Source organism: Mastacembelus armatus, chromosome 4 (assembly GCF_900324485.2).
Source record: "Mastacembelus armatus chromosome 4, fMasArm1.2, whole genome shotgun sequence".
NCBI classification, from domain to species: Eukaryota; Metazoa; Chordata; class Actinopteri; order Synbranchiformes; family Mastacembelidae; genus Mastacembelus; species Mastacembelus armatus.
The window spans coordinates 27,297,750-27,322,611 of NC_046636.1; the positions used below are offsets into that span (position 1 = coordinate 27,297,750).

Here is a 24,862-nt window from a genome sequence, read left to right on the forward strand (position 1 = left end):
ACGTGTGTAGCGTCCTATTGATTGTGCACATAGGCTAAAAATAATGTTAAAGGAACCTGTGAGGGCAACGTGAGGATGTGTTGAGTGAATTTAGAACTTGACAAAACAGCTGAACACTCCACCTAAGCCTCTGGGTCCGTGTTTGGAAATACACTCCGTGTCATATATCCTCTGGTCCAGACAGCGATCATAATAAAGGACTGTGGCAATGTTCAACACATGTGCCTACAGTAGTCATGTGATTATGAGCCCAGACCTAAAAAGCCATTAAATCCATGTTTTGTAACACCATAATGTTAGTGTGTTATTTCTGGCAGCAAATAACGTCCTAAATGTAGAATTTATAACCGTTAGAGCCAAGCAGCAATTGAAACAACCTCAGCATGTCTACTCAAAGAATGGCCTTGATAATATGATGGACATAGACTGCACTCTCACATTCAAAGTCTGATTTGAAGTGTTTTATCATTTTCTCCTTTATCCAAGTCTATAACAGACCAAAGAAGCTTCATGTTTTTAATTTCTCACATCAGGCACCACTGGAAGCATCCAGCTTCAAATGTGCACTAATTACTAGCAGCAAAACAAAAAAATACAAAATGACTTTTAAATATTATTTATAATATATAATATATTAAATAGTATTTATTTGTTTGGAATTTAATGGGACAGTGTTGAATATTTCACTGCACTCAGGATGACATATTTATTTCTTCCCTTTCTTCTTTGCATCTTTGCCTTTAACTGGTGCCTCTTCTCCGTCCTTTCCTGTGGCAGCTTTAATTCGTTTCTTTCCCAGGGGGGTCTTAGCGTACCAGCTCTGGTGACACACGAGGAAGAAGTAATACTGTATAAACAAGCATCTGTCTACACTGTTAAAATAAATGAACAATAAAACAACTGCAGTCGAGAAAATGTGATAAGAACGTAAACATGACATCGTACTTTAAGGGCCTCTTCCTCTTCCTGAAAAACAGGGTCGATCTTGGCTAATGGACCAACGAACTCATCAGCAGTCAGAGGTCTGGTTGCCTGTTTCAGGATGCGATCTTTGGTGACAACGCTCTGAATCACCTGAACCATGTGACCTGGAGTGTAGCCATCCGAAATCTTTGCAAGACAGCTGAGGTCCAGGGCCTTGGTTACCTCACCGCTTCGCTTCTCGATCAGTTCTTTCCACAAGACTGGAGGTAGGGTCAAAGGTTATTTTTTCTATCAAATCAAAAATACCATATTCATATTTCACAAAACTAAAACATGTTTCACAGTCTGTCTTCCCTTACTGTATCTTGAGCCATAGTCAGGTCTTGGGATGAGGATGATTTTACTGTACATTTTACAAAGTGACTTGATGTCAGCACTTAGAGGGTCTTTAGTTGTTCCTATTATAAGAACACGATCCTCCCCTTTGATCATCTTAAGAGACTTTGGCAAATCTTTCTTCAGCCGCTTAGGGTCTAACTGTTCACACATAAAACAGTTAAAATTACCACATGAATAAATAGCTGAAACATCCTGTCCCCCTGTGTTCATCTTGCTCTGACTACCTCTTTTTCTTCCTTGGGAACTTTCTTGTAGAACATTTTCTCTGCATCTTCAATCCATATTACCGAAGGTTGCAGCAGTCTTGCAACCTGTGCAAAGAAGAAGCACATTTGAACCTTCCGGAGCCAAAACATAAATTGCTGTAAGAAGCAGTTCTATAAAGTTTAAGTACTAGTGGGTTACCTTAAAGACCATGTGAAGCATCATGGCCAGGCCACTCTTGCCCGGATACTTTCCTGCCGTGGTCAGAGGTGACAGATCGAACAGGTTGGCACCTGTCTCGTGGCAGATTGCATGGACCAACATCTTCTTACCTACACCTGCTGGGCCTGCCAGTAGGATGGCCTTTATCAGAGGAGCTTTCTCATGTACAACCTGAGAGCCTGCAAACAAAACTAAGCTTATATTCAAACACCAAACAAAATTAATGGTTAGGTTTGTTTTTAAACAGGAAAAAACTGAACAGCTTATATACCTAAAGGTAAAACTGCATATAGAGACACGACTTGTCGCACATCTGCCAATGATGGCATGGGCTCAATGTCGTTTTGCCTCAGTGTTGTCCCAAGGTAGCTATAGTCCCCTAGGAACAGGAGGAAACAACTGTTAGACCATTAGTTATCAATCTGCACTGTGAATGACTGAGCACACTGAGACAGCTTGATTCTCAGCACAAAGATTATTGTGCCCATGTGAAACTGTTCATTGTGATCACTGTCTTTTGCAAACCAGAAGAGGGCAGCACACCTCTATATAATCTCCAGATACCTACACTCACAAAACATGCTTAATTGTGAGATTTCTGTTCTGCGACAGCTGATCAAAGGCAATCACATTAAAAGCCAACATACAATTATGATAGTAAAAGGCAAAAAGGGTCAAAATGCCACACGAGTCTACACAAATAATATACAGTGTCTTACCCAAGTAATCCTGCAGCCTAACATTATTTGCCTTTTTCAACAAGCCCTGTTCCACCAGCTCCTGAAACAGAGACTCAAGAGCCCTAGTAGACGTGAATAAATGATGTGATTGTTTTCTCTGGCATGTGCAATAACTAATTTATCGACTTGATGCAACTCAATTCTATGCTGAAAATGATATAGTTCATAAGTACAGGTAATGTATTTTATCACCTATCAGCTGTTAGGTCTTTCTCCTTTTTCTTCTTCTTTCCACTCTTAGATCCTTTCTTCTTCTGTGGAGTAAAACACACATTGTGAGCAAACAGCTGGAGGTACAGTAACATGAACTGTGCCCACTGTCCTTCATTTTAGTACCTTGGCATTTCCTTTGGTTTTACCCCCTTTGTCTTTATCCACAGTCAGCTTCCATTCAGCCAGTTCTTGTCTCATCTGCTCATCTACCTGATTTGACCAAAACAGACCAATGAGTGAAACTGTGGTTTGCACTGTTAGATTTTAAAAACCAGCCACTCTCTCTCACTCCCCCACCATGATCCCTGTATCCCCTATCAGCCTGTAGAAAATACAGTACTGGCTCATTTGTATTCTGTTACCAGCATCACCTGTTTTCGAATCTCTTCTTCAATGATTTTCCTCTTTTCTTCCTTGATCAGCTCAATCTCGTGTCTCTGGTTGAAGTTTTTGGATTCATTGCGGGTTTTCCAGAAGTCTGAGGATGACAAACACTCAGCTCAGGCTTTATCATGAATGAAGAAAATAAAAATAACTATTATGGGACCGAGAGGTGCCAACTGGGCAGAAAACCTTCCTGTCAGGAGGGAAACTCGTTGTTGTACATGCTTCTCTCTAAACAACAAACTCTCAAACTGGCTTTGAACAGAATGTGACCATAATATCGCTGTTATTTTTCATTTAAACATACCTACAAAGGTTTTGCTTCCCACCTCCAAGTCTGACAGAAAGGCTGAAGGTAACATCATCAACCCTGCCTCCTCTTCCTGTAGGAGACAGTGGAGAGAAAAAGCACTTCAGAATAAAGTTATCACTGAAAAGCCAACAAGTGAAATCCCACTTAATCTATCGTTTTATCTTTATGTTGTGTTAAAGGACATGCGTGAACAGCTGACTAATAACTATGAACCCTTACTTCTACATCGTTCCCCTTTTCCTTCTTCTCCTCCTTCCCTTTTGGTTTGTTGTTTGTATCCTCCTCTTCTTTTGCTGCTATTTCTTCAATTAACTGAAAAAATACATGTAACATCAAACAGAATTCTCTCCATGCAAACTAAAAAATGTGCAATACATCAAAAATTATTATAGTTTATCATACATGCTGAGAGTGTATCTTACCTGCTGAGGGCTCTTTACAGCAAATATGAGGGCTGAACCTCCATCCTCTTCATCAGGGTAGTCTGGAAATGACCCCGTGGCATCACTGTTACAAGAAAACACATAGAAGAGGAAACGGGTGACAACACAACTCAACAGTTTAATTTCACTAAATGTCTGAATATGCCATTATTCAAGAGAGGGGACTCCGTGTCCCTTTACCGGCATTCAATGAACCACTGGCGGATTTGATCTTTCATTGTCTTGCTCATGTCATGACCCTCCACATTACGTAGTTGGTTTGTGAGAGTCACTATGGACTTCTGGTAATCTTCCTCATGCTCCTCCTGTTTAATCCATGTGCAAGCTTCAATGGCCTGGGCAGTGATTTCTGCAGGGCATGGTACCTGGTGTTTTGGATCAACAGCCTAAGATGGAAGGACAAAAACAAACATATGTTAAAAACCTTTGCTTCAGAAAGAAAAGGCAGTAAAGCACTACTCAATGCTAGAATGAATAAAGGAAATGAGTACTTATGTAGTTTCCCCTTTTTAAACAAGGTAGAAAGTGAATGTTTCAAGTAAGATAAAGAATAAGATAAGTTAATTATTGACTATTTTTACAGTTTAAAACAATTAGCAAAATTTTTTACTCACCATTCCCAGAAAAATCATTTCTTCATCCCGAGCAATTTTTGTCCTCTTCCTCTGAACGTAGCCGCGCCACACCTGTAAATCATATCCAACCAAATCTTCAGCATGAAAGATGACACATGAGAAAAAAGAGGCATGTACCACTGCGTTTACAACAAAAGACCTTCTGAATGCAGAGCGCAGCTAACTCAGTGCCAACTTTTCCAGAGCCCTTGATCCTGTACATCCTGTTCATATTCCAGCTCTCTTCATTTAACTTTGCCCTGAGGCGTCCCTGGCGGGCTCTCTCCATCACTTGTATGATCTTAATGGCTTCCTCTTGACTCATGTCCTTGGTCACTAGAGGCTGAAGTGACCATGAAAGAGCAGACACAAAAAGTTTAGTGTTTGTTACTGATTCATTAAGTATCCAGGTAATGAACGAACAATATTTTTGTTGTTGTTTGTGTATATAAAATAAAATGAAAACTTAATGTCAAAAGGTCCTACACACTCAGTCTTTAACTATGACGTGGCTACTTTTCAACTCACTTCTGGGCTTCCAGTAACCTCCATCATTTTAAGGATATCTGCCAACATCATCTTTTGCTCTTGGAGTTCTTTGTTGAGTTCACTGGAGAAATAGCGAGGAATAGGGATCTCAAGGTCTCTCTGAAGTGAAGCATAGAAAACAGCTGGTGACATTGGCCGCCATTACAAACATGCATCCCTGAGAAAGCCAGTGTCTGCTGTGGATAAAACAGTAACTTTATTCAGATCTCAGAAATTCAAAAATATCAAACTCACAGGTGTGAGCTTCAAGTCGTGAAGAACATCATCCATGTAGTGGTACTCCGAAAACTCCTTTTCCACCATTTCATTCTTCAGCTCTACCACCCTCCCCATGACACCGTCAAGAATCGCCCGAATAACTCGTCTCTTCTGAGGGTGGACAACCTGGTCATAGACCTTCTCCAGCTGTCTGAAGATCTGGATATAACGAACATAGAGCACGGCCAGGCGCTGGAAGAACACTACTCTGTCCTTTTCTGGGCGAGGGGGCTCAGCAGACAGTTCTTCAATTAGCAGCTGACTCAGCTCCAGCTGGGCACCTGCCCACATCTCATTGTATGTCCTGGAAAAGGGGAAACGATCTAATGAGGGTCAGCTGAGAAAGCCCATTAAATGCTAGGTGGGTGATATTTAAGAACAAAGACATCATGATTTAAGCTCGCATACCTTATTTATAAAGAATTAAAATAATAATAATGATTAATATTTTTACATTTGTTTCAGAAAAGGTTTTTAATGTTACAGCCCTAACAATAATGAAGATAGCTAACAGCAATAACCACATAGCTGTTCCCTCAGTGTTTACCCCCTGAATACCCACCAGGTGGGGGCGCAACAGGTAACATGTGTAGTTAACACCTGACAGGTAAACAGGATTTGCCTCTACACCCCCTTGTGTTGTGTCCCACACTGACATTATGCTGTCATAATGTCATAATGTCAGAAACTGCTGCCACAAATAAGGTAACCAGCTCATATTGCATATAATTTAAAAAACAGACTTTCAAATATCTACTTTTAATATTGACATGTATCTTTAACATTTTCATGGTGCTAGATGCTAATTTAGATTAAGTTAACTTCACTTCCAAATGTCGTGTTCACTTGTCATCACTGTTGAACCAACTTTCAAATGTATTTGGAGTTAAAAGACTCGAGTTTCTAATTCTATGTGCTAATACACATGTTATATGACTCAATGTTAACTTTGAACGATCAGCCTTTAACGTTGTTTGGCTTGTTGGCTAAAGTTACCCCTGACAAGCTAAGCTATGCTAACGGTGACTACGGAAGCCGCTGTGGCTGCTGGGACCTTTACCTTTGCGACATGACTTTGGCCCCGGGAGAGAAAAGTGTTTTTTAGCGTCTGATCAAATAACCAGATCCCTGTCCAGGTGAAAAACTGAACTAAAGCCCCGTCAGGTTCAGTCTTCCGGGCATGGAGTCCATGTTGACGCGGACCGTCTCCATAGTAACGGGCACTGCGGAAGTAACTCGCTAGTTTTTATTTACTTTATTTACTTTGTAAACACGGAGAACAACAATTCAGTCATGCTGACGTCTTTTCCTTTATGCTTTAATGACACGACAATAATCAGAAGGATAAAAAGAGAATAAGGATCAATTGATTCTTAAGGTTTTTCCTACTGAGGCTGCTTTTTAAAAAGCGCCTGTATCAATGCAAACATGCACCAGTTGACCCTGATCCTGAGGCTTAACTGGCTCTAAGATGCGTTTTTTATTTAATATGGGCACCTGTATAATGTATTGGCATATAAATTATATTTCTCTTTTACTTTTATTTATTTATTGTTGCTGTTTTTGTTGTTACTGTACTCTCAGTCAGATTCTTTTACATACAGCAGGTTTAACTACTTGGCCATAAATCTGATCCAGAATCTGGTTCTGATAAAAGTGCAAATACGATGAATGACCGTGCAGGTATAGCCGAGCTAAGGAGAGCTGCACCTGACCAACCAATCCCCACTATAAATAACAGGTGGAAATATGAACTTCTCTGCAGACTCCATTCATTCATTCATTATACCTCTAATTTGACCTAAATACTGTTTAGGCTGCAGGGGTGGCAGAGATCTGATCCAGTATTGACCTGACTCCAATGAAAAATGTAAATGTAGGCTGAATTTGAATTTCATCATTTCATTAGGCTGCAGTAGATTTTTAATCAGGGGTGGAAAACGCCCGGGTGGCTGCTCCAACAGGCGCATTGTGTGCGGCGCTTATGCGGTCACAAGACTTTACCATCGGTGGACATGCTGACAGGTCATCTAGAGGCTCACAGGCCCACACATTCTTCTCTTCTCTACATCCAATATCTAACAAGTTGCTCCATTTGCAAAACTACTTTAGTGCGCGCTGCCCGCCCCACGGTGTTTGTCGTTTATTTATTTATTTTTCATTTTTGTCTGTGGTGATTTCAGTTGTGCGTTAAAACATCCCTCTGTCTGGAAAAGGGTCATTTCATTTGGAGCTGAATAGTCCCCTAAAAGTACAACTAGTTTTATTTTGGTGCGTAAAGGAGGGGCGCATGCCAAAGTGAGCGAGTGCCACTGGAAGAAAGTGCACCAAAGATGTCAACATTGCTTTACCACCCACTCGACATCGATTGTATTACCTTGAAGAAGGTGGCTCCTCGCATAAATACGGACGCATTATTTGAAGAAAGACGGCGGTGAGCACAATCTGCTGGCTGTTCTTTGTCTTGTCGGGAACATAGACGTCGCTTGGAAGAATCTGCTGTTGGCATCAGTGTCCACTCCCCAGGACATAAACGTCTTTAACGACTGAACTAGTAAGTGGAGTGAAGTTAGATGAACTGTATTTATTTTATCCTTGTATTAACTGCATAAAGTGGATTGCACCATAGTGATTAATTCAACTTTTAGAAGCTACTGTGTGTATGTTACCTCTGACATGTCATTTGTAAAAATGCATTTTTAAAGGCTGGATCTCAAATGGTAAGCAGTGCTGCTCCTTACATTAAAACAAATAGGTCAGCTGCCTTATAGGAACCATGTGACCCCTATAGAACAAAATTTGTTTGCCTATGTTTTCAGGCAGTGAAGTCATGCAGGTGGAGAGGAAATGGCACATGCTATTGACTATCTTCTTTCTGCTCATCACCTCCGGCCAGTGTATGGACAGCAAGGAGGTCAAGCAGAAAGAAAGAAGGACCCTGCTGGATCTAATCTTACAGGTTATCAGAGACAGCCAGCAACGGGAAAAACCCGTCTCCCGGCGCTGTAACAGTGGAGCGTTCACTTCAGCCCAAGACATGAAGTTCTCCCCCCGTGAAAACCCTTTCTATGTTCCTAGGCTGGATAACAGTAGACTCATAGGTAAGCTGATAAGATTTATTTTTAAGTCTTGATGAGGAAGGCAATATTCCAGTTTTAGCATGAGAGACAACTGTCATTGGTCTGTTTTATTTAGGAGCTTGATATGTCCATGTTTATTTTTGAGATATGGACAAGAAAATTAGGTTTGTGGATTCATAGGTGATATTTGGCAATAGTATAATTACAAGACAGGGTGCAGTGTCCAGATCTATCTGTCCTCAGTTTAGTGTGTTATTATAATTGATGTATGTGTTCCCAATAATGCAGGGGACACAGGTTATATTACATATTGTTCACATTGTTCTTATGTCTAAGAAATACCTTTTCACCACGTATCTTCAGGGTATCGCTCCCTCACTCAAGCTGTGACTGGCTGCTGGGCAGACTTGCATAGGTACTATCAATTTATGTAGGAGGAGCATTGTCATGAGAAACTCGTGAATGATTCATTCAGTATGATTCATTGTGAAATCGTAAACCTGAAAGATGGCCACCCCACAACCACGCAAACACAACATGACGTCCCAGAAAGCATCTCCAATCACAGCGTCTCTGCAAAACATATGAGACAGAGCGAATAACTGCTGTGTCACATTCTGAAATTCCACGGCTGCAGCCTTTTATGGTTTGAGACTCCACAGACTGGAGTTCATTTATCTGTAAATAATAGTTTAGAGCACTGTGATGATTTGCTTTTAAGTCCTGCATAAGGAAACTGGCATTCACTGTGGAAGTGGAGATGTGTGTGAGGTGTCTGAAAAGTGAGCTTGGTTTAGCTTTACATAAATAAAACAATATATCCAGACTGGAATTAAGACATTTGAGTCAATCCTTTGACACATCTTAGATCAAAGACCAGTCAGACTGTAAGAAAGAAAAGTAAAAGTCCTTTTATGTACAGTGATTGCTGCAGCAACAGAGTTAACTCTGTTTAGGGTTGTGCCTCATTAGCATGTACAGTGACTGTTTATTAGGTCCTAAGCAAACACAATGTGTTGCTTACTGTCATTTCAGATTCTGTCTACCAGTATGTTAGTTAGATTATGTTTTAGAGATGTTGCACAGGCATCATCCAGTTTAAGGTCTATGCATTTGGAAAAGTACCTTTCTCAGACCACTGACTGGGTGGAATTTATCTTCTGAGGATATTAACAGTAGCATGTTAGCAACTGGTGCATGTGACATTAACAAAAATTCAAGGTTATACAAGGATAGATGTTTTGAACCCCAAAATAAAACTCACCCTTTAGTAGCCCCATTAACACTTCACAATAAGGGTACAAAATATTCACTGAAGTAATGTTTAATTAATGCATGATTCACGATGATTTCATGCATGAATTAATGCAAGACCATGCATTCTTCTACGTCACTGTTAACAAATGATCTGTGATTAGTTCCTACTTAATAGATCATCAATTAAATAATAGTAATTCACTTTTAATTCATAGATTTATAGATATGTCACCAAATTAGCAGGATTCCAATCAAACCAAGCTTCATTTTAGAGCCATGGATATGATCAGCCCCTCTATAAGCACAGAACCTTGTTTTTCAGCTAAACCTTTCATTGGATTTACATGTTACTGCATGTATTTATGTACACGTGCACACACACATGTATGTTGTATTTCAAAATCACAGCTATGGCACTAACCCTAACCCTATTACAGTTTCAGATTCTGTCACAGTTTCTCTTTTCACATGTGCGACATGAGAATAAGCTATAGATTGTTCACATCTGGGTTTGGACTAGATGGCACAGACACGTCCATAAAACTTTTTAAAACACTTACAGATGCAGGGCAAGATGACTTTGACAGTGTCACTGTTGCACCTTTGGTTTAGAAGAGACACATCACACTTTTTTATAAAAGTGAAATATAGAGGTGTGTTTGTCCTCATAGTGTTGATAGCCTGACTTATTGTGGTTTTCCTGTATATCTGGACTTTAAAACAATTTGAAACTACTTCCTTTGATGGATTTGGAATTGAATCCAGCACATTCTTGGGGCAGGGAGCTAAGTTACTGTTAGCCCAATAAGTAACTGCATGATGAGCATTAAACTCCCCTTCAGTAATCTCTTTAGCCTGTTAGCATGGCCAGTGTGTTAACACAGCCGTATGGATTACCTGTGCAGGACCAGCTGTCCATTGAGGATAACATGAGTGTGTCAGATCATCATAGGAACTCTGTGTTTTGTGCTTTACTGTGTTTTTCCGTGTTTTCCATTATAGAACAACAGCTGAGCTGGTCTGAAGAAATAGTTGATGTAGAATCCTAATAATACCAGTGACCATGTGTGATAGACGCAGGGCAAGATGACTTTGACAGTCACTGTCACTTTGTCACGTTTGTCACGTTTGTCACGTGTTCAGTAAAATGAGTTTTAATACAGCGTGAGCTGATAAGCTTGACATGCCTAACGGTGATTTTCTTTTCTAGAAATCGTTCCCAGAGATGTTAACTTGAAAGGAAAGTTCATTCAGCATTTCACAGGTAAGAAACTTCAGCTAAATACGCTTAAGTTTACTGCTAAGACAAAATCATTTCCACTCCTGTAAGCCACAATACTTCATGAACACTGGCAGCTCTGTGGGTCAGAAGAAGTTCAGTCTGAACCCTCAGGTCTAGTTATCCCGGACTCCTTAACCATGTCTGTGATAGTGAACTTTGTGACTCTAATCTGTTGATTACTCTCATACTCTCTGTGGTGTTAGGTGGGCTGGTGCTAGTAGACTGGACAAAGAACAAATAATGAAGCCACTGAAAAATATTTTACTTTCCCTGATGAGATCTTTTCTATTAAGCAGGACCAGTCAAGTTCTCGTCGGAGTGCAGAACACACTTCCATAGACTTTATCACAATACAAGGGACTGCTCAAGACCAGCATGTACGTATGCCTGTTTCCTTTCATGTTGCTCATTGAATACTGTGCTTAAAGTCTGATGTGCCAACTATTGTGATTGAAGTCGTCCCACATGAACAAAACATTTGTCCATGTTTGAACCAAAGTTTTGGTGATTTCAGTTTAGACATTTCTGTTTATTCGGGATCTTTTTCTTCGTATTGTCCTGTTTGAATTAGTCAAGATTTAAATGTATGAATCAACTTTTGATCACAGATCAATGGCTGGTTTGCCTCTGTCAATCAAGATTTTCACAGCTAAACTCTTAATAATAACAAAGTATGTTTCCCAGTAGCATTTATTGTTGTATATTTAGTCATGAATACTTTAAAACCAAAGTTTTAGAAGGTTTCTTAAATCACAGAAAGGCATTTTGGGAATATGAAGGATGGTTAATTAATGCTAACATGGCCTGTTGAGGTGCTGTCCAGGATTTTGTGATACTGTAATTACTTCCTGTCAATGGAAGTTGATCTAAGTTGATAAACAGCACAGTGGTCCCCAACTCTTTCAGCGTATTAGCCTTTCTGGTCGAACGGTGTAGTTCTGACTCCTTGGCCTTGTAACAGGCTGCGTATTTCTGTCACTTCAGCCAACGAGGGACGTTCCCCTTGTCGAGTGTTTACTTTGAACAGTTAGAAGAATTTAGAGATATAAGACTATCCAGTATTTCATAATAAAAAGACCAAAAAATAAACCTAATTTTTGTAGCGGAATATGTTTATTTCCTTTTTCTAATCCTGTTAATCAGCGAACTTCCCCTCAGATTTAGTCTGTAACCCAAACCCCAAGATATGAACTGCTGAAGCGCCCAGAGCTGGAACCAGAGATTTGGACCTTTCTTCTGGGAAAATGGCTTTAAGCAGACAGTGCAGAATAACTGCAGATAATGTACACTTGTCAGAGATGTGTCTGTTCAGTGATTTGCTTTTGTATGCTTTTATTATATTGTCATTATTATTATTAGGAATATTATTTGCTTTGAAATATGAAACTTTTCATTTGGTCCCAATGCTTAAGAATTCAGCTATTTAGAGAGACAGAGTCTGTTTTTAGGTTTTAATGTTTACGTCTTTATGGACTTTTTCCCTCTTTCTTTTTTCAGATTACAAAAGATGTGCAAGATTGCTAACACGATTAGCAATGAGTCCAGTCTGCATGCAGTCATAGATTAGCATGTGAGTAAAAGTTCTGTTCTCTTTTAAAGTGGGGTTCACTGCAGTACTTGCACAACTCCGATTCGACATATGCTAATGTGTCAAAACGAAGGTGGTTAATTGGTCAGAAAAAACAGGTGCCCACATAATCCGAAGCAGATCTGCAGCATCTATCTACAGTTTGAGAAGTTAGCAGCCTATTTGTTAGTGTGGGATATGCTGAAACGCATTCCTGTCAGAAAGAGGCTCTAATGTTTGAATCTCACTTTAACGTTTATTTATGGTTAGTGCTGGTTGGCTGAAGTTGCAGACAAATCAATTTCATCACTTATAGGAGTGAGAGCAAGACAGAAAGAAGAGAACACAGTTTTCACACAGTCATTTCTCTGGACTCATGAACTGGATATAGTGAGATTTTAATTCACTTTTTTAAGCAAATGTTCCCACATTTGAGCTCGTAACATTTTAGATCATGTGTCACTTCCTGCAGCAAGTACGTCAAAGAATTTGGAAAGACCTTGGGGCGACACTACTTCTCTTGATTATGTCATTTTTATTGTCTCTTTGTTAATACAGTATTATATGCTCAGTTACATATTCTACTGATCATATCCAATTGGCTGCTCTGTTACTGCATCTTCAGTGTAACCATGGTAACTATTTTGATTGTGCATTAATCTGCTGATTATTTTTCAATTAATCCATTTATATAATTAGGGATAAAGTTTTTGTTCTGTCCAATCAAAAGCACAAAACCAAAGACGTTTAGTTTGTAAAGTTGAGAGAAGCAGAAAAGACAAAATAACTCTGATGATTAATAGATGAAATTAAAATTATGGAGTGACTGTATCTTAAACGGAAATGGATTATCCAGCATCAATGAAAAGCCAGTCACAAAGCCAAACCATCTGCTTGGTAAACACCCGTAAACACACTTATACCAGAATATGTGTTTTTTGTGTGGACCAGTTGTTATTTGCAGTAGCACTCGTCCGTTCGTCTTACGCTAAACGTACACACACCAAATCTGAACATAGCCATCCTCAGGACAAATGAAGAGCTCAAACCACCGTCAGTGGAGTAATTTGAACGCAGTCGTAGTCATCTTTTGTTAAGTTAATCTTCAATGACAGCAAGTCTGATGCGTTCACTGACGTCTAGTCCTAAAACCAACATGGGTAAAAGCTTGTGCCCTCAGTGAACGCAATTAGGTCCTGCTGGTAAGTGATTGCTGCGAAAAAGTTCATCTACACAAGTGGTCATTTCATTTCATTAGAGTTTTTCGTGGTATAGGATTTTTGGTGATTAGAAAATTGAAGAGGCTGACACATTCTCGGGTATTCAGCTTCTCAAATGAATCAGATAATGAGATCCTGTCCGCACTGTTCCGAGAAATCTGACAAATGTATATCACAATCAAGAGGCTTTTGAAGCCATTCTGAAGTATTCATTATTTAGTCATCCTCACTATTTCTGAATGACCTAAGACATCGAGGAATGCAATAATGACAGGCCAGTAATGACCCTCTTTAGAGACTGAAAACACGACTTCCTCGGGAGGGTCAAGATGTCATGATGTGTCTTTGCTAGTACCGGACAGAATAATTTTCCTCTAAAATATAACTTGAAGCATGCAGACACTGCAGCTGTTTGAATCCTTTTTTAATTCTGTTTCAGGTCCTAAAATCATGGTAGAGGGATCAATGTGTTGCCAAGGAAGTGCCTTCAAATCCACAGCGGTCACAAAAACGTTGTTGTGCTTATAGTGTTTTGTTTTAGTTTCTTGTCATTACTGAAAAATCTAATGGACATTGTTGGTTATTTTTTGAATGCGTTTGCTTTTTATTTTAATGTACCTGTGTGTACCATATATTTGTAAGGAAAGTTTAATTTAATATTAAATACACCTATTTATTGAACAGGTATGTATATAATAATTTCACAGTCATTCAAAATCAGATTATTTGGGTTCAGAAAGTTATAAATAGTCACATGGGCACTGTTATGCTGATATTGTTTTCTGGTACAGGTCTGAGAGATGTGTCATGCACCATCATTATCTTCATTACATTTTATTTGGCACTTGGGTGATTGCTGACAATGCGAACATGTGGAAGTGGTGATAATGCACTGCAGTATTGAACAATAAAGAATATTGACGCACAGCATATTTTGCTATTATTGGGGACAAAAACATAAAGAGTTGGAGCAGCTCTGTAGATGCAGGCTGTGTGATGGGTGTGATCAGATTAAAGCGTATTGCAGCCCCAGTATTTGGCCACAGTATTGGGAAAATGCAAAGTCCTGTTCTCAGTTTAAATTTGTAAAAAACAACACCAACACTGAATAACATGCTGCACACTTCTTTCTTCTCTTTCTGTCTTTAACATGTGTTTTTAGGCTTCCAGCACCTTTCCAACCCAGTCTCGTCTGTCCCTGCTCCTCTGAGCAAGTGTTTCTTTATTCTCGCCTCTAACTGCAGTTCATTGTAAAATTTCTGTCAGATTCTTGTCTTTGTCTCTGGCAGTTACAGTCGTACCTGTTTGAGATTCTCGGCTCTTCCATAAAAACACGATGTTGACCAATTTGAGCTCAGAAGATGCTTAGGGTAAGACCAGCAAAAGCTTAGCACACATTCATAACCACCTCACCCCGTCAGCAGGAATAAGAGGTAGATTATCTTAAACGTGTAGCTGTAAGTGGATAATTATACATTTATTTCCTTCTTGACAGAATATTATTGTCTTTTGGCTTTTTGTAGAGTTGGCAAATGCAGTTAAAAAAGCATTTTAAGTCAGTTTGTTCCCAGTCGTCATAGAGCAGTGAATGAAGTGTGACCATGAGCCTCGTCCCACTTATATCTGTGAGTAAAGTGGATGAAAGCTGAGGTGAGCACAATGTCCAACCTGACAAGAATTCTCCTGAAGGCTCCTGCCTGTTTGCCTTTTAACTCTGTAAATGGAAATAACAAACATGAGAATTTGAAGAGATGCAAACAATCAAAGTTGTCGTTTCCTCACAGTGACGTAAAAGGCATCAAGCTTCGATTTAATGTCTATTTGATCACTGTTAATGCAGGGAGTTTAAATTGCCTTCCCCTATAGTTATAGAGCTATTCTTCTCCAGAATAAACAGGATTTAACATTCTTCCCCTTCTCATGTTGTAAATCATCTTGTGCTGAAATAGAGCATGTGTCAGGGGAATAGTTACAGTCATTGTGTACTGTTTTTGTTTGGGTAGTGAAATAAATATTGAGCCATGCATACATAGGGGTGCTGATGGACTACTTTATGAAGAAAACATACGCTAAGCCAAAGATTACAACAGCTCAGTTCTCACGCCAGCAAGTCTGTGCAGGCGCCGTAGGATCGGTTTATTACTCTGGATCATGCGATCTTCGCTAAGTTTCGCTTGTTGTGAGATCATTAAATAAAAAAACATCCACAGAAGCAACCAGTTCAAAGGGTTGGGCACTGAAATTGTGTTGAAAGGACATGTTTTCTTTAGCTTTACAGACCTTATGAGTGAGATTGTGATCTCAATCCATGCAGTGTTTTAAACTTAATATGAGATGGCTTTGTGCTGAAGGGCCATAAAATGTGTAATTGCCTCTTCTACAAATCACAGCTTCCTCAGGAACAGAACAGTCCGGCCTAGAAATTTATGCTCTATCTATTTTCTGAATATTATCAAAACTGCAAAACCAGCTAATAACAGAAAATGCCTGTGAGGTTTTTAATGACTAAATAGCTAAAGAGCTTTCTTTCTAGCACACTATATCATGATTACCTGTGACATCTAATGGACAAGGCTGATGTTTTCTGCTTGAACTATAAAAGGATTAGGCAGCTATAAATACAGTTGCACCTCATGGGGATGCACTGGGGACAGGACAGAGACAGCAGATCCTAATCTGAGGAGGGTATCACTTATCTGGAGACAAACAGCACAGATTAGGAGAGGAGACAGAAGATGCACTGGGGACAGCATGTGGGAGGGCTCAAACGCAATTACACACAAGCACCAAATCCCTCCTCTGGTACCTCAGAGAAATGCTGGTGCAATAAATAGTAAATAGAGACCAAAGCCGAGCCATTTCCTTCCTGTCAGACTGCACCCTGCTGCACAAAAGCTCAGCAGCAGAGAAGAAACATCTAAATGTTTTAACTACAAGCCAGTTGCCTCCAGCTGCTCTGTTTTGTTCTTTAAAACACATTTACAAGTTTGATTTTTTTCAGTCTTTTTCTTCTTCATTCTGCAAATAAGGACCATGACTTGGACTGACGGTAACACCAGTCTTGCAGACCTCACAGACCTTGGACCTGTTAAGCCAGTCCTAGATCTGAGTTGATCCCTGCTCACCAAGTCAATGTCTAACTGAGTCTGATTCTCGCCTTTAATTGGATTTGAAACTAAACACAGTTGTAATTAGTTGGCCCCTTAGTTACTTACTTACTTAAATATTTCGCACGCCAACTATTCAGACAAGATTATGACTAGAATAAAACCTAAACGTGGGTCCTTGTGACGTCTATAAAAGTACCCCCATCCGCAGAAAGAATTCTGTGGCGAAATCACTTTAATCCAATTTCTTAGACCCCAAGGCTTCAGTCAAGCAAACCACCTTATTTATAGTGATCACAGTAGCCGTGATGGCTGTAAAATTGTTGCAGAGGGCTCATTGATTCACTCCATGTCTCATGATTAATTCATGGCTCTTCACGTCTTTTGCGGAGTTCATAAATCTCAACATGAACCATCAGCAATATACGTTCAGAAATACAGCTTCCATTAGGAACTGGTCCACTGAAAGGTGAATGAGCTGTCACCATTACAGTGAGCTCTGCTCCAGTAGCTTCATCATGCCACAATGGAAATATCATAGACATGAGTGACTCTGACAGCTTTAATAAAGAAGGCGTCTTCTGTCGTTTCGTTGTGTGCAGTTGCCAAGTGAGTTTGTGTTGACTGGTAAACTTCCACTATATCTTCCAAGATTATACAGGGACTGTGGTCCACGTTGCAGAAGACAGTTTGATGGTAAGTGAGCTGCTGCAGCTCTGTGTGCGCCAGCTGCAGCCTCTTTGATCCCATGTGCTGGAGGTGTTGGCGCCGGTCTCTCTGCCACCCCCTCTGCCTGCTCTGATGCCTGCCATGGCTAATACTAAAGGCACCGACTGACTGCAAGGCATCTTCCAGCCGAATCTGTCTCCTCGCCCTGACATGTGGCATAGTTAAGAGTTAATTCCCAATTAGCTTCGAGTTTGTTTTCTGTGTAAGAATTACATAAATGTTCATTTATCTAATGAGGTGAAATGCCACAAATGCAGTAAGGTTATTTTTATAAAATGGATTTACACATCTGCATCACCAGATGTTTCTAAGAATTATATACGGCTCTGTTATTCGGCGTTCAGTAATTCACGCTTTAAATGAACAGTAACAAATAGCAGATGACACTGTTATTGAGGTGGCATCACATTTACATTTAACATACAGCTTTTGTATATCAAATGGATAAAGATGTAAACATATAGTGAGCTGCTTCACTTTTACCAGCTGTAAAACTCTGTAATGTCCGTGTTAAGAATGCATCATGTTATACTTAGCTTATTCAGGATTTCTGCATGTTTCAATAGAATTTATCAGCACAACAAACTACAGTATACCCACCAAAATGTTAATGAAGGTAAATTAACACGTCTCTAAAACATTTTAATCAGAAACACTGTCACATTATCACCTTGATGGCTGTTTTTTGTAGGACTGTTGTATTAGTCAAACGAGATGTACCTAATACATTGACAGCTGGTGTGGAAAATAAAATAGTTGCAGAGGTACTTTCAGTTTTAAGATAAATGCTTCAGCCGAGCACACACTGTCTTAGAAGGCTTTTAGACAATAACAAATATATGTACAATGATTTCAATGTTTCCATTTACTTGTACTTGAAGTAGCTGATCTGATTCTTCTCAGTATGTTCTCTGTTTGGCAGGTTAAAGTACTGAAAAACAATATACAAAAACTCTTCTGCCTAGCAACAGAAGTGGTATTTTTAAAGCCTCCAATGTTGAGTTACTGCTGTCGAAGGTGAAGAACCATCAAGGTAAATATCAGCAATTTAATGTAATATTCAGTGTCACACTGACAAACATACGGATCAGGTCAGTTTCAACACAAACCATCTGAATTATTATTGAGGCGATGAAAAATACTGTATAACATAACGTGACAATTATCGGACTTTGAAAGGGAACATGAAATAAAAGGGAACAGCAATTTTTTCCATTTCAAAACCAAATTGTAAAACAAGATAATAAGCTGCAAGTGAAATTCAACATTACTGTCTTTTCTGGATTCAAGTATCACAAATTCATTTAATGTCTCATAAGCAGGGAAATATCAGTATAACGTACAATACAGACAACAATCTGTGAGCACAGGCAGAGAGTGAAAGGCCACTGTGGTCAATACTGTATTTTGTACCAATTTACATTTGGTAGAAAGAGAAAACAATGGCAAACATGAAATATGCTGATAAATATCAAGAGAGTATAAACTGAAAACTGTATTGGTGATGCACAAATGTCTGTGGTCCATAATTCAAATAGCAACATGATCAGTTAGAGGATTGGCTCTGTGTCGTTCCAACTGATAACTGCATCTTTCCACCTGAAAAAAAGAACAAAAAACAGAACTAACGCAGGAACATTAGGATTCTCTGATCCTTTACAACCTAAAGTTGTTTGTACATGTGGTACCTTGTTCGGATACAGTGCTCCAGTGGAGGAATGAGATCCGTGTCCACATCCTGACATCTCGTGGCAAACTTGCCGACGGCTACAACACAAACAATTAATTATTATTAATAATAATTAAGAAGTTTTGAAATAGTAGTGAAATAGATGAACTTTAAATAGATGAGTACTCACTGGGATTATAAAACACAAACATAAATTAAAATAAGAAAGGACGAGCACTGACACTGTGAGACAGGTGATGCTACATACAGACAGTGAGGCGGATCTCCTCCTGTTGATTGGCCAGTCCGTCGTAATAGTACAGGTCAAACTCCAGGTCTGTGTCCATACTGGTCAACAGCTCCCTCTGCAGGCCGAACAGCACACTGAAATGGCTTTCACTGCACACCACCCAGATGGGGTAACGCGGAGTCTTCAGGTAAGATCCTACCTTCGGGTTAAACAGAACACGAGACAGCAAAGTTTGTCGTTTGCCATGTCAGGTCAGATGTTTCCTACTCTGATGTTGTATCACTCAAAGTGTCATTAAACCATAGGTTTGCTCATGTCATAAGAAAGAGCCACAGGCCTTTTCCACAGCAGACATCAGAATAATGTTGGCGACTCTGGTCTTATATGTGACCCAGGCATGACGGTTGTTGCTGTGCTGTGTTTCTGGCAGCACAGATGTGTCCACGATTACAGTAAACACATCTCAGTCACTTGAATCTAAGTGGAATCTGGACTGTCAGTAGCCAGAGGTCCAGCCAGCAGTGTCTCTCACCTTACAGATGTTATAGTGTTCAAACAAGGACAGCAGGCCAATGTCACAGTGGCCTTTGATTCCCTTGAGCAGAGTCATGTTGGCGTTGCCCGAGTCTAACTCCATGTCATCGTCAAAGACATTAGAGACCGCTCGGCCGCAGAGGAACAGGTTGACCAGCTCCTGGTCAGTAGAGACAAAAAGGTCATGTTAGAACCAGAATGGGTTTTATGAATACAGTAGTAGGAGGAAGTAGTATTGCTCACAGTCTGAGAGTCATCAACATGCAGGAGTGGCCCACTGCCCACTATCCCTGCCCTACCCACTGATGATTACTTGGATCAAGTGTGTTCAGCCAATCAAACGTTGTAAGATACCAATTCACTCTGTCTTCCCCAACTCCACCTTCACCTGAGACGGTATTTTCCAGCTTCAGACTGACTAGGCTCCCATGTTCAGCAGTGGGTAGGGCCCAGCCGAGAGCTGCCCAGCCCTGCTCTACGGGCTTAAAGAGCATTGATGTCATTTAGTTACACCTACCCAACACAATGTCATCCAAAGGAATACACGTGCCTTTACTGTTCCTAACAACATGTGATTCTGATGACAGAAACAACACCCATACCTGAGTGCAGTAGCCGTGGGCTCCAACCAGGGTGGTGGTGGGCACGTCCATATCCTCTCTTACTCTTAATTTAAAAAAGAGAAGGCGGATTTAAGTGTGTTGTTTCTTCATACTAGAACAATTTTTAATGCCCATTTGTTTTGGTATTTGCTTTTACTTTTCAACTGATCTGGAGAGAACAGCAGATATGGTGAGCAGGACGCATCCTAACGCCCCAGTCTCAAACTGTGAGGAACAAAGAGAAAACCAAAGTGTGGACGATGTTTTGTCTGACAGGAAAATAAAACTCAGCAAGTTGAGAATGAATTTCTCACCTGTTCAATATGCTGCTCAACGAGCGACTGCAGGTCCTTGATGCTATCTACTGTGAAACATGTTATCTAAAACAATAATAAGGTGTAGTGATAAACAGAACGCACAATACCATAATAATAATAAAATATTGCTGCAGCTACACTGTCTATTATTCTGTCACTGAATTAATCCCAAATAACTACAATTCAGATTCTACCCAATGTGCAAAGGTGTTTTTGAATATCCCAAAATAGCTACTGATCTCCCATGATAACACTTTAGACTCGTTGTTGTACTGCTGAAAAATATCTGTGATACAGACAGAAAATATTTCAGATGTTCTGATCTACGTGCTGCTTCATTCAGCTGATTTCCATCCGTGTCACTATATGAACTGCGTCACCTGTCAATACCTTTTCAAACACTCCTTCAGATTTGTAGTGTCCTGCTGGGGTGAAATGATTTCTTCCTGAATTCCTGTTTAACAACAAGAAGAAAATCAAAACACAGATATAATAAAGCACATAGTTTGAATCTCAGCACCACCTGAGACAACAAATGAATGGGTCTGCCTGGTGGAGGTGGAGGTATAGATAAGGATGATATGAGTCCAGGCAAACCAAGTCAAACCTTTAACCCTTCACAGTTAAACATCGAGGCTGAGACTGTTTGTTGGTGAATATTTGGACGTTGAGGATGAAGGGAACAAAAGTATAATCTCACATACACTGCGAGCGTAGCCTGTTTCTCCTCGCCAGCCCTCCACAGGATTTCAGCCGTGGCTAAAACAAGACATTTTCTTCTGCAAGTGCTGGATGGTCTTAATCTCCTGAGAACAAAGTAAGATCTGAAAGCAGGCTGGTCTGGGATAATAATAATACTTTTAGAACCAAAATGCAGAGGTCAACACTTAATAGTAGCTGCAGCCCTTGATGTGATTTAATGGCTGTAAAAGGCATTTGGGGAATTAGAAGAGGGCACAGGGAGGTGAACGTTAAGGGGGAAACTGAAGTGAAGGGTAAACGTACTGGAGGCCTCCAACTTTCTCAAACAGCAGATTCTTTAGAACAAACGCCTGGATGGACGCCAGAACACCACAAGGACCACCCTAGAACACAGATGGACAAATATGAACTTTACATGTTACGTCGTCTGTAATACAGATTCAATAATCACAGGCAAATGCATTTCCAACACTCTTGTAATTCAGCAGGATGGCAAAGTTGAAGGTACCTTTTTCTGCACTATTCCATATCTGAGGTCGTGTGTTTCTGAGAATGTGAAACCCTGATTCCTCCACTCAACACTAAAACAATTTAGGCTGGAACCAAGAAGAAGTGTCTTCAGTTCCTAGAGGAAAAACAGAGAACGCACAGAAAATCACCAGCAGAAACGACACCCAGCTTTTCTAACGAAACAATGAGGTGAATCACCAACCGCGGCCCTGTGCTGGTCCATGGGCCGGCCTCTGCAGCTGGGCTCTGCCACGGTTCTCTCAAAGGACACTTTGGAGAGATCTCGCAGATCGTCATCATCATCAACATCATCTGGAAACGAATCGAACCATCTCTCAGCAACACGATGGGAGATGCCCTTGAGTTCTAGCAGCACATTTAACACACTTACCTAAAACCATTTCAGACAGGCCAGACGCAGCAGGACACGTCTCTGCTCTGGGGAAAAGGACCAAAGGACACAGACACTTAGACCCTGAGACCAGTGGCACGAAGAGCATGAAGCTGTTTAAGTGGAGTCAAATCTATTTACTCTGGACAGTTTGGTCCCACTTTTCCAAAGCTGTTTTCACGCTGCACTCTGCTCCTCCACCCCCGACTCCCCCCTGTGCAGTCGATCTGAGCTATGTCTCTTTTTGGATGTGGGTCCGTCAGGGGGGGTCCTTCCCTTGTGTTTTCTTCTTTTGTGAGCAGCTGAGGACCTTCCACTCTCTGACTCTGTCTCTTTCTGTTTGAGTCCTAAAAGGAAAAACAGGAAAGAATAAAAATATGATGAACATGGGAAAAATAAATATCAGGGCCAGTTCAGCACCTGAGGCGTAGGCCTGCTGGCTATGGGTCCAGTCATCATGCCACGTCTCATTTGATTAGTTCTGGTCCTGTGGGTGTTTTCAGTCCGGGGGGTCTTTATTTCGGGCTCTCTTCTGATTGAGCCCTCACTGTCCTGGAGATCGGCAACCAGCGACTGTCCTTCCGGGGCGTCTGAGCCGTGGGCCCACAGAGCCGCTTGCCTGGCGGGCAGTCTGCCCGCCTTGGGCAGCAATGAGATGTTTGAGGGTTCTGAAGGGCAGCGTTCGTCCAAGCCCGACCTGTGAGGGCAAGAAACACCACGTCAGCATGAGCCAGTTTTCAAACAGTCCAAACAAAGAAACTGTGCCACACCTCAGGTCGGAGCCGCCCCCAGTCTTTGCTGCTAATTCTGTGACTGCAGGATCATCGGACCGAGGAGGCCCACTTCCATCGCTGCTGGTCTTGTCTCTCCCAGAGCCCTCGACGTGATGCTTTACAATAATCTCCAGGAGCGTCTTCAGAGGGGAGCCCTGGACCTGAGACGACAAAGCTACAGTCCGTGTGCTCTGATATTACCTGCCGACTCAGCGGCCCCACACTCACCTTGTTGTTTTTATAGAGAGCCTCCATGTTGAGAATCTGCCTCAGGTGAGACCTGTTGTTGATACTGGCCGCAGTGCGTGGATGCTCCTCGTCCATGCAGGCCATGGTCCTCTTCAGGCCCTGCACGTCAGAACAGCACAGGCTGACACAAGCTCTTTAGCCACCGGGCCCCGGTACCGGCGTTAGCCCGCTTACCTTCCGGCTGAGATATTCCCGCACAAGGGACGAGGACACGTCTTCTACCGAGACCACCATGATGGGGACCTGGATCCGTCGGTCGGCGGCTCCCTGGTCAGAGAAACATAGCGAGGAGGGGGAGTGCGCAGATCCGAACCAGGATCAGGGACCGTGGTCGTCTCAGAGTCCAGGGTCTCCAGGCTCAGGACTGGATCCGGATCTTGGAGGAAGTGAAGCCTGTGTCCAGTCGTTTCCATGGCGATGGGACTCGCCCCGCCCCCGCTGCGCGTACGGTCAGTGGATGAGGTAGTCCAATATGGCGGCAGACTGTTTACCGTGGATTTAGACACGTGGACCTGGCGGAAATGACGTGTGTATCCCGAGTCCCGTATTTTATCGTTCCGGCCCGCTACGATCAGGGAGGCCCCAAAGTTCTGTCCTGGGTATTTATTATCAGGGTTAATTCTGACTTTTAGAATTAATGTTAAAATCTTTTTTTCTTTAAGGTGTCACAGGCCAGAAAGGTTGGGACCCACTATATGATTTTGAAAAATAATAATAGTTTAGATAGTTTAATTTTCTGTGATGAACATTCAGATTTTAAAATAAACTTTCCCACCACTGCCAAAGGATAAAACTCACTGTCCCAGAGGATGATCCGTGTGGGACTTTCAGTGACGGTGACTCCAAAGAGAATAAATTGGCTTTAAAAATGAAAGTTAAAGAAGTTAAATGTTTAATCAAGCAGGCAGCAGGTAGTGATCAATCAAGTCTTCCCAGTGTAACAATAAAATACATCACAAAAAGTCATTTTTGTTCATTTTATTAAAACATTTTCATTTATAAGACAAATATTGAAACTAACCTACAATATCAAACCATAAATGGTTAACTACTGTCCAACACAACTGAATTATGACAGCTTCATCACGAGTATCACATTCACCTCGAAAAGAAGAGAAGGAGATTGGTGCATGAACAATCAACACATTGAAATCGTTGTGATGTTACGATCAAAGACCTTGAGTTTCATTGAAATCAGGATTTAAACATGAGTTCAGATTGTTTTGTTCCTGCAATATGTGGCTGCCGTTACAATGTGATATCATTGCAAACAAACCCTTGAGTGAAAACTAACAAGTTACCCCGTCGATATAACACCAGGCAAGTATCACGATACCTTTTACTAAAAAGGGAAAGAGAA

General features: G+C 40.9%; 3 protein-coding genes across 6 annotated transcripts; 1 reads left to right on the forward strand and 2 right to left on the reverse strand.

The window, feature by feature from the left end:
- Positions 1 to 681: 681 nt before the first annotated feature.
- LOC113128957 (dynein regulatory complex protein 11) lies at positions 682 to 6,461 on the reverse strand. The gene is made up of 19 exons (XM_026304580.2): positions 6,324 to 6,461; positions 5,240 to 5,567; positions 4,985 to 5,104; positions 4,617 to 4,799; positions 4,457 to 4,528; positions 4,023 to 4,228; positions 3,822 to 3,906; positions 3,619 to 3,711; positions 3,394 to 3,469; positions 3,074 to 3,180; positions 2,826 to 2,912; positions 2,682 to 2,743; positions 2,469 to 2,551; positions 2,021 to 2,128; positions 1,729 to 1,928; positions 1,548 to 1,634; positions 1,284 to 1,461; positions 946 to 1,184; positions 682 to 820 (listed from the first exon to the last, which is right to left on the reverse strand). Exons 1-19 carry the CDS (start codon positions 6,332 to 6,334, stop codon positions 707 to 709), a joined length of 2,439 nt encoding a protein of 812 aa, XP_026160365.1. The 5' UTR covers positions 6,335 to 6,461; the 3' UTR covers positions 682 to 706.
- On the forward strand, positions 5,894 to 14,243 carry alkal1 (ALK and LTK ligand 1). Of its 3 annotated transcripts, none has more exons than XM_033325134.1 (6): positions 5,894 to 5,968; positions 7,447 to 8,364; positions 10,811 to 10,864; positions 11,179 to 11,259; positions 12,380 to 12,452; positions 14,109 to 14,243. In XM_033325134.1, the coding sequence occupies exons 2-5, from the start codon at positions 8,073 to 8,075 to the stop codon at positions 12,442 to 12,444; spliced, it is 492 nt and encodes a 163-aa protein (XP_033181025.1). In that variant the 5' UTR covers positions 5,894 to 5,968; positions 7,447 to 8,072; the 3' UTR covers positions 12,445 to 12,452; positions 14,109 to 14,243. The 3 variants fall into 3 exon arrangements, with proteins under 3 accessions (XP_033181025.1, XP_026160367.1, XP_026160366.1); XM_026304582.2 differs by lacking the exon at positions 5,894 to 5,968 and having other exon boundaries at positions 6,427 to 7,817; positions 8,083 to 8,364; XM_026304581.2 differs by lacking the exon at positions 5,894 to 5,968 and having other exon boundaries at positions 6,427 to 8,364.
- Positions 14,244 to 18,134: 3,891 nt separating this feature from the next.
- On the reverse strand, positions 18,135 to 24,005 carry mindy4 (MINDY lysine 48 deubiquitinase 4). 2 transcript variants are annotated; one of them, XM_026305634.1, is made up of 18 exons: positions 23,677 to 24,005; positions 23,482 to 23,601; positions 23,251 to 23,414; positions 22,901 to 23,177; positions 22,622 to 22,827; positions 22,481 to 22,527; positions 22,292 to 22,401; positions 22,088 to 22,204; positions 21,883 to 21,962; positions 21,582 to 21,683; positions 21,268 to 21,331; positions 20,875 to 20,940; positions 20,718 to 20,785; positions 20,561 to 20,624; positions 19,957 to 20,118; positions 19,443 to 19,623; positions 19,194 to 19,272; positions 18,135 to 19,104 (listed from the first exon to the last, which is right to left on the reverse strand). In XM_026305634.1, exons 1-18 carry the CDS (start codon positions 23,734 to 23,736, stop codon positions 19,056 to 19,058), a joined length of 2,016 nt encoding a protein of 671 aa, XP_026161419.1. In that variant the 5' UTR covers positions 23,737 to 24,005; the 3' UTR covers positions 18,135 to 19,055. The 2 variants fall into 2 exon arrangements, with proteins under 2 accessions (XP_026161419.1, XP_026161420.1); XM_026305635.2 differs by lacking the exons at positions 18,135 to 19,104; positions 19,194 to 19,272 and having other exon boundaries at positions 19,466 to 19,619.
- Between the last annotated feature and the right edge of the window lie 857 nt (positions 24,006 to 24,862).

What these genes read in the sequence shown, in the direction of transcription:
- LOC113128957 (XM_026304580.2), bottom strand. An exon ending in CTGCGCTCTGCATTCAGAAG is followed by an intron (nt 4,529 to 4,616) that starts GTCTTTTGTTGT and finishes TATGATTTACAG; the next exon opens with GTGTGGCGCGGCTACGTTCA. An exon ending in TGACTATGGCTCAAGATACA is followed by an intron (nt 1,185 to 1,283) that starts GTAAGGGAAGAC and finishes CCCTACCTCCAG; the next exon opens with TCTTGTGGAAAGAACTGATC.
- alkal1 (XM_033325134.1), top strand. Translation starts at nt 8,073, where the DNA reads ATGTTTTCAGGCAGTGAAGTCATGCAGGTGGAGAGGAAATGGCACATG. An exon ending in GGATAACAGTAGACTCATAG is followed by an intron (nt 8,365 to 10,810) that starts GTAAGCTGATAA and finishes TTTCTTTTCTAG; the next exon opens with AAATCGTTCCCAGAGATGTT. An exon ending in GGACTGCTCAAGACCAGCAT is followed by an intron (nt 11,260 to 12,379) that starts GTACGTATGCCT and finishes TTCTTTTTTCAG; the next exon opens with ATTACAAAAGATGTGCAAGA.
- mindy4 (XM_026305634.1), bottom strand. Translation starts at nt 23,736, where the DNA reads ATGGTGGTCTCGGTAGAAGACGTGTCCTCGTCCCTTGTGCGGGAATAT. An exon ending in GTGGGACCAAACTGTCCAGA is followed by an intron (nt 22,528 to 22,621) that starts GTAAATAGATTT and finishes CCTTTTCCCCAG; the next exon opens with AGCAGAGACGTGTCCTGCTG. An exon ending in TGGACCAGCACAGGGCCGCG is followed by an intron (nt 22,205 to 22,291) that starts GTTGGTGATTCA and finishes TTTTTCCTCTAG; the next exon opens with GAACTGAAGACACTTCTTCT.